Genomic DNA, 12,910 nt, shown 5'->3' with positions numbered 1-12,910 from the left:
GATGTTAGTAATTCTGTAAATTTGCATGGTGCTTTGTTCCAAAGAGATTAACACTTGAGATCCTAAAACACTATGTAGTTGGAGAATACTTAATTAACACAACTTTTGAGTCAACTGCATCTGGAGAAACATTCATAAGGCAGTGAAAATCACAAATTCCCCTCCCCCCCAAGCACACACACATATACACATATAAAGATATGCACTTTCCAAACTCCTTTATTAATTTTATTACTACATTCTTGCTGCTATACTATGTCCCTCATAAAGACCAGTCTGACAGATTCAGGACACCATTGCATTTTGCAAATAATTATACTAGCAAATGCCTAACGCAACCTCTATTATCACATGTAAATACAACTCAATCACAAATAATATAACAAGGAGGGAGATTGGACTGGGAAAATGGGATTTTATTAATATTGCACGTATAGACGATATTTTTAGAACAGCCATGTCCTACATGCAGGAACAATTCATTTCACAATTCACTTCACAAAACTACACTCACTTAAAACAGTCCCCTTTATTGTGCTCATATTCTTATAATGCCTTCTTCCTCTAGTCATGCAATCTGAACTGCGAACCCAACATAGATTTTTCACAATGCCTTTACTTCTCATCAGCACTCCAATCTGCAAATGGTTGCCTTCCAATGCAGAACACACACAGAAGGTGATTTCTCTGCACTGCTGTACATTATACATCTCACCGCTCACCCCTGTTCCTCAGTCTCTCTCTCACTTGAACTCTTTCTCTCTCCTGCTTTGCTAGGCTGGCCTCTTGCTGCACTGGTGCATCCCTTTTCAAATCCTGGCCTTCACCTTTATCACTCTGACTCTGACTGTCACCTTGACCTGTTTCCCGTTTTGTCTCCTTGGCTGCCTCCTGTTTCTGGCGGCGTTCCAGAGCTTTGGGCGGCACGTAGATCTGCCTTTCTGGTCGTTCCTGCAAAATATGAAGATGAGCCATAATCACAATGGCTAAGACAGGGTGCAGCTGATTAAATGGTGGATCAGACTGTCTTGAAGACCAAGACATCACGCACAAGGGATGCACACTCAAACATCATATAGAAATCTAGGGAATCTAATACTTTTTAGAGTTCTCATTTCTTGGGGTTTTCCACAAATTATTGTTTAAGATCTGAACTGTTCAGATGAGATACAGTATCATTCACATCTTTAACATTAGATGGTCTACCATGGTCATGAAGTAGGTCAAAATCAGAATCCTATGTACAGTGAAGACATTTCATCCAAACAAAGCCACCAATCAAGCCAATGACTTGAAAGATAGCAGGAAAGCTATGGGACACCCTCACTCATAAAGAGAAAGTCAGGTGAACTAGCAGGTTTAAATGATAGATGCTAAACTCTGGAATTATTTTCAATCATAGTTTTGGGTTGTCACAAGTTTATTTAGTGATGTCTTATAACACAGCTCTGATGTAGTCTGTAAAAGCCACCATGTTTCCTGCATTTTAGCAGAGAAAAACAAGCTGATGCTAATTTATGATGTCACAGCCATCAGTTGACAACAGAGAGGAACTGGAGGCTATCTCTCTGGCAAGTTGACAGCTTGCAGGATGGCAGGAGCAGTCTGTCACATGCTGCAGTATGTGAGCTCATAGTTTAGGGGAAATGTGTAAATACGCCTGTCTTTAATGCATTCTACCTTTGAGAAAGTAGGGAGGGTGGGGGGCACAGGCTACTCGTCTGTGTGAGAATCTGTATAGATTCTACTTCTAGTACCATCAGATTACAAAAATTATGCTTAAGGAGGTTCATTTCTGTCACACAATTCTTCTACTTTGTTACACACATACTGACATGGAGCACAGGGCCTATGTGAGCGACTAGGATCAAGAAGAAGAAAATACTGACATGATTAAAAGTCAGCAGTTCTCATACAGCCAAAAATTATAAGCAGAAATGATTTAAAATATCAACATCCATTTTTAAATGCTACTTCGGTATTTATTGGACTTGCAGTTGAAGCATTACATGGTTACTTCCCATTGTCTCATCTAACCGCTCTCTTCATTTCTTGATCCAACCAGTCATTTACTGATAATACACAACTCTGTGCCTTATGCCACAATTTCAACACTGACAACACTATGAAAAGCTAGAATACTGTGCTATGAGCCCAATATCTAGTATGGTTGCTGTCTACTCTCCATCTAGACATCCTTGTTTCTCGGTAGACCACATAATTCTACACCAGCCAAAAATTCACACCAGGAACTGTTTGGCAAGTGATCCTTCTTTTATTTACAAGACTCAAGCTAAGGAACTTGTTGCAATCTGTTTGCCATTCAGCCTGTTCTATGTTTTAAGAGGACCTTAAAGACTACTTTCTTTCAAAAACACCTCTGAATTCTACAGTAACTCTATTCCCATTGCAGTCCTATGTTGTCCATGGTTCAGATATATGTACTTTCTCTATGTAAATGTGTTTGTGAGAGTGTACTACTTCCCTATCAGTTGTGTTCTATACACATACACTGGTACTGTGAAGGATAAAAAGCCTGGCCTTTTGCTCTACAGCAGGGATGCCCAACCTACGGCCCGCGGGCCATATCCGGCCCGCGAAACTTCTGCCCACAGTGCAGGAAATCGACATGTTAGTAATAAAAAAAAAAAAACGAAAAAAAAAAACGAAAAAAAAAGGGAAGAAGAAGTATTTATCCCCACGTAGTGGCGTCTCCCAATCTTTTTTCCGATGGACGAACATTTCGATTCAGTGCTCCGACTTGGTGTCTCTACGATGAGGCCGGACATTCAGAAGTTGGTTTCGGGAAAACAACTTCAAATATCCCACTAATTACTACATAATTAATGGTAAGTACAACTTGTTTCTAATAAAAAATGGTATCTGCTCTATTTTTTTTCCTTTTTTTTTATTTTTGCGGGGAAGTGGCCCGCGACACGGCTCTCCGAAATGGATATAGCCCGCAACACGGCTGTCCGAAATGGATATGGCCCGCGACACTGCTGTCCGAAATGGATATGGCCCGCAGGCCGAAAAAGGTTGGGCATCACTGCTCTACAGCATTCTCATCACCACCATTCTGATAGTGCTTCCAGCAACAGTGATATAACATAGTACACATTCTCATCAAACAAGTACAACTTAATGTCATGCTCTGTGACATCTCAAAACTAGCATATGCCTCTGTGCTTACACAACCTTTCACTGATTTTTAAAGACAGTGACCAGATAGAAAAAAACAACTGAATTAGTGTTTTTGTCAAATGAATCTGATTGTTCAAGGATTAACAGATAAAACTAGGCATTGTACAGCAGCCTTAAGCACCTCACATTGTCTTAACTGCACAAATAAATATGAAATTATAATAAACATTAAGAAAAATTTTCTGTCTTAGAACTTTCTGTAATGTCTTAGGAAGTCTTTAAAAAACACCTAAAAGTAAAAAAATCTATTTTTCAATGTGTCCAAAGGGTAAACACACAACAATGCAAGAGTAATTACAAACACTTAAGAATAATATCATAGTAATACAAGACTGTCATCTACCATAAATAGGACTAAACTGTACAGCATAACACATCTATGCACACACACACCATGCAAGTGTAATAATGGACACTGGAGAACAATAATGTCATAGTAAGGCAAGATTATCATCTACCATAAACAGGACTAAGCTGTAAAGCATAACATCTATGCAGGCATGCACACACGCCCACACACAGAGGAATACAAAATGTGAAAAGAAATAAAACAGACAACGCACACAAATTCACTAACAAGTGCAAGATGGGGGAAAGTCACAAAATTTCACACACAGCCACTTTGTATTATTGAATCAAAAATTAAATTTGTTTCTCCCCTTACCGTGTCTGCTGGGAGTACAGCTGATAATTCAGCAAGATGATAAATACTAGATAATACTCACTCAGCAATTCTTAAAAAAAATTACTTGTGTGCTAACAATAAAGCATGATAGATAGCTGACTGCATGTTAACAATGGGATATGACATATTCCAGATTGCACATCATCCTTAACAAAAGTTATGACAGATCCCTGAACACATATCATGTGATGGAGACTCTGATGCCATTCTTTACCTTTCGTTTCCGTCTTCGATCTTCAGGATCAAGTTTATTCCCTTCTCCTTCCGTGGATGGGTCTCTGGTTTTTGAGTGAGCTTGAGACTTATCTTCTCTGTTCTTTCTCGTGGTTGCCAACACAGGGCTTCCCTGGTCTTCTCTTTGTTTCATGCTTTCCCCGACCTTGCTGGCTACACTACGCTCACCCTATTGTCAGTTATACACACAAACGCACATATATACACATGCACACACACACAAACGAAAAAAAAAAACCATGAAATAAAAAACACGCAAAACTAACACACCTGTCACAAATTTACAACTTGGAGTAACAGCAACATAAGGCACAAAGCAGCACAAAATTAAATATAAAAAGCAAACAGTTCATAAGGATACAAATGTATTGTTACTGCAAGAATGAGAAAGACAAAGAATGTGTGTGTGCAAGCACACGTGCCCAAGCATGTACATGCATATGTTCCCTATGTTTGTGTTAAATCAGAAAATAAGAAGGACCCTGAGTGTATTAAAACAGTGAACTGTGGCTTCCCAACCCACTCTCTAATAACAACTACAAAATAGTCCTCACTTACGTTTTTTTTCCACAATAAGCATGAGATACACAGCACATGTGAGGGAAAAACACATGTTAGCAGTGTATGTATGTACAACATCTCTCAAAACACAGAAATCAAGATTGATGACTATAAGATGACCCTGCCCAAATGGTCATGCAAGACATGAAGATATGAAGATGAGAATAACTTGGGGGGCTCAGCCAATCAACAGTGAATCTCACATGCATGCTTTATCATAAACTTCTTTAAACTATTAAAAATGACAAACAAAGTCAAGCCACTGAAAAACTCATGCCAGCCAAGTAACAGCAAGCACAAAGTGACCACACAGATAGACTAACTCGATGTCTGTCCCGATCCCGTGGCGGCAGATCCTGGTCTCTCTTGCTGCTGCTAGCACCACTATTTTCATCACGGCTCCCCTCTTTGCCTGCTTCTCTTTTAGCTGCAGTGCTTGACCTGAACACCAATACAAACATGTGATTATAATTTTAAGCATAAAACTACAGCAGTACCTTGGAATCACTTAAAAAAACTTCTAACAATTTCCCAATCTTATCAGAGTCTACGCTTCCCAGCATAAAACTTTTCTATCCACAGCTTTCACATTATGAGTATGTTTGTTTTAGCTTTCTTCTTTATGAAATACTATCACACTGTCCAATGTGCACATACAATAGCTTTTGTCAGGAGGAGGGGGGTGTTTTACGCCAAGCCAGCAACTAAGGCTATATCACGACAAGCTAGCCAACCAGCCCTATAAAAGCTTTTGTCAGGAGAGGTCATTTTAAGTGGAAGGTCTGGTCAGGTAGTGTCCAGTCACTTAATCCCCAGACACTTAATCCCCAACACTTAATCCCCGACACTTAATCCCCTAGACTTTTAATCCCTAAGCACTTCATCCCCAGACACTTAATCCCCAAACTAAACCCTTAACCATAAAAATTATGAAGTCAGCGAAAAATTCAATTGAAATTCAAATAATTATTTTCATATAAACATCACAATAATTTTTATAGTTAAGGGCTTAGTTTAGGGATTAAGTGTCTGGGGATTAAGTGACTGGGAACCTGGTCAGGTAGCTCACCCACTACCACCCTGAACAATACATGGGAACGTTTTCAACAACCAGTCATTGCAGCGTGAAACTTTGTTGGTTGTAGTACATTAATAATAATAAATGCAAAATTTGTAAAGCGCATACTCACACTACTAAGGACCATGCTCTTAGCGCTTAAGAACAAGAACGAAACATGGACAGCATACCAGGGACAGAAAAACATACAGCATATGAACTATAAAAGAATAAACAACCATACTAAACGAAGAATAAAAACAAATACAGAAAACACAAAGAGGAACCAAATAACAAGAACAAGAGCACATGACTAGTTTACAGTTTCCTCCCTGTTAACAAGCTCTCATCTGATGAATTTTTCCCCAATCTGAACCTTGCATCCTGACCTACAACTCACCCTGCTTGACCTTTATCCCTTCTCTGTCCTCCTTCTCTCTCCCTATTCTCTCGACTCCACTCCCCCTCTCTCTCCTGCAGCCGCGATCTGGGCCCACGCTGATCCCTGTCACGATCGTTTTTCTTGTTCTTATCTCTTTCTCCATCTTTCTGTCTGTCTAAGCGCTCCATGCCTCGTTCTTTCTCTCGGACCTTTTCCCTTCGGTCTCTGTAGCCAGGATGCGGTCTTTCATCCTGCTGGTACTGATCGTCACGTCGATAAGTATCTTCTTGTTGAGGCTTGCTGCGCTCTCCTCTGTTTCCAGTTCCTGCTCTATTCACAGGCTTACCCCTGTCTCCACGATTAATCTTCTCTCTCTCTGCTCTTTCACGTTCACGATTTTCCTTTGAAAAACGCAGATTTTCACGTCCACTAGTTTTTGATTCTCTTTCCTCGCGAGCTCTAAATGAGTCTTTTTCATGTGGAAGACCTCTTTCTGCTTCTCTTTCCTTTTCTCGCTCTGTATTTTTCAACAACTGTCAGATACACAAAAAAAGCAAAAATATTCTTTAGAGCTACAGCATCGTGATGCAAAATGACATGTAAAAGTTCACATTTTTATCTTCCTTATTGCAAGAATGAATCAACTGTTATACAAGGTTCCAGCCCTGATTGTATCACATAGAACAGAACATAGTGAGTTCAAGATGCATAAGCCCTTCCACCTTTTCTTGTTTGCTCTTTTCCCAGCTTCTTGTATGCTCAGAGAAGTTCTGCCCTTTTTAAAGAATCATTTGGAAATAATATCATTACATAGGCACAATTTATAAAAAAGGACTAAGAAGATTATTAACCCTGACCTTGACAGGATGGTGATGATGAAAGCCTTCTGTTTTTTCCCCCACGTCTTTATCTCTCCCAGCCTTGTAATCATGCCCCTTTTCCAGCACTTTGTCACGCTGCCTGTCTGTTTCCCACTGCTTGTCTCGACCTTGACCTCGGTCTCGCATGTCCCGCCCTGAGCCCTCCCTGTCACTTGGGTCTTTGCGAGGACGCCTGTCGTCCTCTTTTACTCGTCGCCTTTCTACTTCACGACGTCTGCGCTCTTCTCTCATCTTCTGTACAGAGTTAAAAGAAAGCTTGGAAATGTGACAAAAGATGAACAATGATAAGCCTGCAAACATGTGGCCAAAAAAAAAACCAAACATACAGAAAGCCTGCAGATATGGTAATAAAATAAACAGAATGAAAGCAAATGTGGCAACAAACTGAAACCCAGCAGTAGATCAATCAGCCTTACTATTCTTTAGCCAAATCATTTTCCTTTTCCCAAAGATGTATAATATGCCACTAAATTTTTTAAAAGTTTGACAAATTCTATCTTAACCTAAAATCCTTTGAGAAAAATTTACACAAAAGATTTCATGCATATCTTTTTTTTATCTCTGATGATTGTAAGAAATTCTGATGCTTAAATGATACTTACCAAAAAGGCAGTTTTACGTTCCTCTTTTCGACGTTTGAGGAACTCCAGCAAAGGCGTTGTCAGTCGATTACCACTAGAAGCTTTAGACATATAAAAATGAAAAATCATTAACCTTGACCTGGAAAATCTAAATAATAATAATAATAATAAAAAACAACTAAAACAATATGTCTTTTCTTTCACTATCATATCTTCATAAGAAATATTATCACTGTTACATCTGACAAATGCCATGTGCAAGAAAAAGACTGTCAGACAGTCTCACCTTTCTGCTGACGCTCGCGTTCCTCTAGCTCCTCCAGGTATGTGTCAATGGACACAGAGGATTCAGGTTCTGGGTTCTGAAGAGTTTCTAGGAATCGCTTATAGTCACTGTCTGTTCCAGAGATCAACAAAAACAGCCAATGGAAAAGTGCTTGAAAGATTCTTGTCATTTCCTATAAAAAGTTTGGCTCTGCTAGTGGCAGTCAGTCAGCAGCTCGTAAAACATTCATGGTGGAATTTAGGTACACCTTTCTCAACACATTTATGAAATTACATACCCAATTTACTGATGACCACAAATTGTCTCTTTAAACATGAAAAACTATTAATATAGGACTCAAAATACTAAATATGACTAAACATACTAATAATACTAGCAAGATATTCGCATCCGATGTAGGGTATCAAAACTTCATAAATCACTGGGTCTGTTGTGACTACATACAGACTAGCAAGGTTTTGTTGAAATGTAACAAGTAGGATCACTTAGACATCTGCTCTCCTTGAATATGTTTCATGTATGGTAAATAGCATTGTAAAATTGGTACCCTGTTCTATCGTTCCTTTCTTGGCATCTCCTTTTTTTGCTTTCTTCTTTGGAACCTTCTGGAATGTGGCAAACTCCACCACTGCAGGGTACTCATTGCCTGATGACATAAACATCACTTCAAGCACTGATTTACTCCGTAGGTATGCATATGCAAACAAACACTGGCATTAACACATGTCTTTTTCAATTTCATTTTTAGATAGAGTTATTTTTTTAAAAAAAACTGAAATGGGAAGAAACCTGGGATGACACTTCATCATAACATCTTTTCCTTTCTGCTTATCCACCCTCATGAAAATATAACTTTTTCATTTCTGCATAACATCTCTGCTGCTCTACTCATTTCTCTCTTTCTATAGAAAAAAAAACTATAAAATTATAAAATAAGATCTTATGGGGACCACTTGTGGTCCAGCAGTTTAAATATTATCAAAATCTGATTTATTCTTAAAGAAGCCACAAAGCGAGAGGACTAACTGCACCTTTGGAATCCAGGAACACATAGCCATCAAACTTGTCTCTGAAAGAGAATACATCCTCTGGATTCTGGAAATTAATGTATGCCCTGGTGAAAGCATACTGGCCCAAGCTGCAGAGAGGCCATCAACAGCTGTCATTATTATCAACATCAGCAAATGATAACACAAAGCACAAACAGGATACAATACATTAGTAAATATGCCGTACAAGTACAAAAACAGTTCTGCTAGATCTGATATCTCCGGAGGAAACAGCTGGTTACAGACTAAAGAAAATATACAGTATTATACACCACTGCTGCTAGACATATTCTATCTTTTCCTCCCTGAACATCTCTAGCAGACTGAGCCTTCATATCATCCAATATAACCTTCATTGTGAATATATGGATATTGTCTAATAGTCATGTATATATTAAATCACTTTCCAGCAAAATATGGTGGCCTTCATGAACTGTCCTGGAGCAGTGTTTTAAATATGACTGTAAAATATATTCTGTGATGCAAAATGCAGATAAGAAATAATTAAGATAATGTTACCTGACATGTTTCACCCTTTAACAACGTAAATGAAGAGAAAAGCACATTTCTTTTCCATTAGAAATGATATCTTTAAATACAATAGTTGATGACTAAACATCTAAGTGTATGCTGATAATGGCAGTTCTGCATACAACAGTAATCCTTATTCTAATAAAGATAAGGTTAATGTTTAAAATTTATACTTTAGAAACAATCAACTATGCTGACTTGTCTTTCTCACCTAAGATCTGCACGAACAAAATAAAAGAAGTCATATGTTGGTAATGGTGCCACCTGCTCCAGGAAATTTTCTGGTGTGAGGGATGGGGGAAGGCGCCTCACCACAACCTGATAATAAAATTATACCTTTAAAAACTATACACAACAAGTACAGAATAATACATTTTAAAATTATATATAACTATATATAACAATTACAATCAGATGATGAAACAGCAAATCACAGAATTAGTCTTTGTGCACCAAAGATGAAGCCTACCATGTTAGAAAGAGAGAAAAAGAGAAAATCATAAATCATTGCTATATTATTATATTATGTGTAAAACACCACGTCGTACAATTTGTTTTTAAAGAAGTGCAATTTATAGTCCCCACATCTAAACCAGACAAGCAGCCACCACACCACAGAAAGTGCAGACTCCAAACAATACATTCCACAGATTGAGTAGGATTTATATGACAGGATATAGCAGCTCTATCTCACACACACATAGTCACAGATCACTAAATATAAAAAGAAAGTATGTGGATCTGTGTTGGCACATGTTTCCTGGTCAAAAGAAACTAAAGACAACTATTTTAACTGAGGCTCTGAAGACCCCCAAGAGTTCTAGCTAATGACAAAATATGTTCCTGATGAGACCGCCAGCTTAAAATTCTTCTGTTTGTTCCAATTCCAACACCAATTTTTTTACATTTTCAAAACCCTAGGCACATTTTCTGATTTAAAGTATATACATGATTTATGCCTATTTCTATGCAGTGGAAAGTACTTCAACATATGTGCTCAATCTGGTGATCCTGTTCTGGTACTACTCTTATCCTTGGCAATGAACTGAATAAATTCTCACTTTCTCGTTATACACCTTCAGTAGCAAAAAAAAAAACCAGTTTTGTTACAACCTAAACTTCATTCACTGTGTTGCCAGATTCCAACCACAAGCTGCTATGGTATGTATACTGTATTGGTTATGATGCATCTAAATTGTCATTGAGGTATGTTTTCTTACCAAATGGTGTTTCTGAGTACTGGTCAGCACTCTGACCTTGTCAGTATAGCAAGGGCCATTCAACGGCATTTGATAGGTTACAGATCGCAATACAGTACTTTGAAATGTTGCATATATAAAGGGAATTGTTAATATCGGTAAACAAAAGTAGAAAGACTCCTTTGGCTACTTCACAGTACAAGCAGAAAAATACGAATGAGTGTATCGGCATATCTACTAGATATTTACACAGCAATACTTTCCTATTCTTAGCAAAACTCTCCTTGATTATATCGCTGTACAATGAAAATGACCTCCCCACCGCGACCCGAAAGCCTTTTAAGATTTTAAGAGGTAACACATATAACTAAGCCTTTGATCATTTAAATGGAATTGTCACTTATACTTCAACAAAGTTGATTCAATACGCAGTCGTTCAATGTTGTTTCCTCTAACCACGTCCATGCTCTAACCAAATCGGACTTGTCTTACCTTAGTTGGAGGATGATCTTTATCCTTTCGTTTCCCATCTACTTTTTTGTCATCTTTCCTTGGAATCTTTTCCAATTTTTCTTGAGTCATTACGAATATATCACAAATATACGTCCGTGGAATATATGGAGTATTACAAGCAACGGATGTTGTGGGGTACAAGAGTTGTGCACCGGAGCATAAAAAAAAAATAACGCAGATATTTTAGCAGAAAATAATCAAACATAGCTTTTAAAATTTTAAATATTTCCACCTATTTCAACTGATGTATTGTTACTAAAAATTGTTTTCTTTTTACTTTGCTAAATATTTTGCGCGATGTTAATCTTTTGTTGCTCTTCTTTCGTACTTCCTGTAACCTTCATTTTTCTGTAAACTTGGAAAATGTGGTATGAAATTCTGCCAAGTGCAACTTTAGTTTTCACATTTTTATACGTTCCAAATATCTTCAATTGGGGTCTTAACAAGATCTTCAATAATGGAAAGGTCAGTTACAAATCCACATATGCCTTCTCTCTAGAAATTTCAAATATTCCATGTCAATAGAATTGCTTGCCCTGAACTTCTTGAGAATTGTTTCATCATTATCTCACCTCTAAAGTAACTAAAACTTTATGTTTTTTGTGCTCACAAGGATGAGTGTGGTAATTTTTCTTTGACAGGCATTCCCGAGTATCTTCTTGGTAGACTTCCATTGATCCTAAACAATGCTGTTCGTCTTATCTGCAGGTCATCCAGATCTGAACATACAACACCGATCATCCGGTGTCTTCGCAGGCTGGCAGTCTTTGATCATATAAACTTTCCCCTCTGACATGTTCCGTTGTTTTTGGTACCTTTCCTCACTACCTCACCGAACTCGCTACCCCTCACTTGCTTCGTTTATATTCTGACGCTTTTTCGAGTCTCACTTACCAAGACCAACGCGTGGGGACAGAAGTCTTCCTATCAACTTGCAATAAATTATAGTCCATCTTCGTCACGTAGATTCTTTGACCACCTTTAAATCCAAACTTAGGATGCACCTTTTTTCAAAATCAGTTACTTTACCCTAGCCTAACCAGACCGTGAGCTGGTCTGATGTGTCTATATTTACTTTTTGGATGTATTTGTTGAATGAGTGTGCGATATTTTGTCTATGCTGGTTATCAGATGTTAATGATAAAAACTTACATAATAAAATTATAACTCTAATAAAGGAGTTCCATGATATCAGGAATCGAGGTAATATTAACACCAGTGCATGCTGCTTGGTTTTTGCACCTGGTCAATAAAATAGTGTATTCACAAGAGGGGAAGGTAGTTTAGTTTAATTTATTCCTTGTTACTCCTCGAGGAGCTTAGGGCCGCAAAAACACCTCGCCAACAGATCCGGTTTTGGGAAGCCCCTCCCTCAGTTGGGCCGACATGGTTCTGACGTCCTTTGGCTCGCTCTCTGCTGTTCTTGTCCAAGTTTAAGAGGGGAAGGTAGTCAAAAAAATCTGTAACTGAAGGTTTAAAAATCAATAGTACTTTATGGATGAAAATCATTGATTGCAAAAATAGAATCAAAACTTATTTAATATTTGCAGATAATAGTCCTCTGGGATAAATAAAATGTTATTTCAATAGTTGGAATTGCACGAATCAGTCATTTTAGCAGTTCATTAAGTTTCATGTGTCAAGGCCACAATGGTGATTTTGTGGATGTCTTTTACAGCACTGTGCTCGGGACTGGGAAGCTGCACAGCTCCAAGACTACAGAGTCTACCAGCGAGATTTGCGCATC

At 38.1% G+C, this 12,910-nt stretch overlaps 1 protein-coding gene across 3 annotated transcripts; it reads right to left on the bottom strand.

The window, feature by feature from the left end:
* Positions 1 to 201: 201 nt before the first annotated feature.
* On the bottom strand, positions 202 to 11,337 carry LOC112555826 (regulator of nonsense transcripts 3A-like). 3 transcript variants are annotated; one of them, XM_025224355.1, is made up of 11 exons: positions 11,143 to 11,336; positions 9,663 to 9,769; positions 8,903 to 9,009; positions 8,419 to 8,517; positions 7,872 to 7,982; positions 7,607 to 7,686; positions 6,981 to 7,238; positions 6,142 to 6,656; positions 5,008 to 5,125; positions 4,104 to 4,292; positions 202 to 951 (listed from the first exon to the last, which is right to left on the bottom strand). In XM_025224355.1, the coding sequence occupies exons 1-11, from the start codon at positions 11,230 to 11,232 to the stop codon at positions 712 to 714; spliced, it is 1,914 nt and encodes a 637-aa protein (XP_025080140.1). In that variant the 5' UTR covers positions 11,233 to 11,336; the 3' UTR covers positions 202 to 711. The 3 variants fall into 3 exon arrangements, with proteins under 3 accessions (XP_025080140.1, XP_025080141.1, XP_025080142.1); XM_025224356.1 differs by having other exon boundaries at positions 6,981 to 7,235; XM_025224357.1 differs by lacking the exon at positions 4,104 to 4,292 and having other exon boundaries at positions 11,143 to 11,337.
* Positions 11,338 to 12,910: the final 1,573 nt, after the last annotated feature.

The sequence above is a fragment of the Pomacea canaliculata genome, linkage group LG14 (assembly GCF_003073045.1).
Source record: "Pomacea canaliculata isolate SZHN2017 linkage group LG14, ASM307304v1, whole genome shotgun sequence".
NCBI lineage: Eukaryota > Metazoa > Mollusca > Gastropoda > Architaenioglossa > Ampullariidae > Pomacea > Pomacea canaliculata.
Note: the sequence above shows the minus strand (reverse complement) of the source record. Positions and strands in the feature narration are given on the sequence as shown.

What these genes read in the sequence shown, in the direction of transcription:
- LOC112555826 (XM_025224355.1), bottom strand. Translation starts at nt 11,232, where the DNA reads ATGACTCAAGAAAAATTGGAAAAGATTCCAAGGAAAGATGACAAAAAA. An exon ending in AAGATCATCCTCCAACTAAG is followed by an intron (nt 9,770 to 11,142) that starts GTAAGACAAGTC and finishes TTTTATTATCAG; the next exon opens with GTTGTGGTGAGGCGCCTTCC. An exon ending in AGGGATAAAGGTCAAGCAGG is followed by an intron (nt 5,126 to 6,141) that starts GTGAGTTGTAGG and finishes ATTGGTGTTCAG; the next exon opens with GTCAAGCACTGCAGCTAAAA.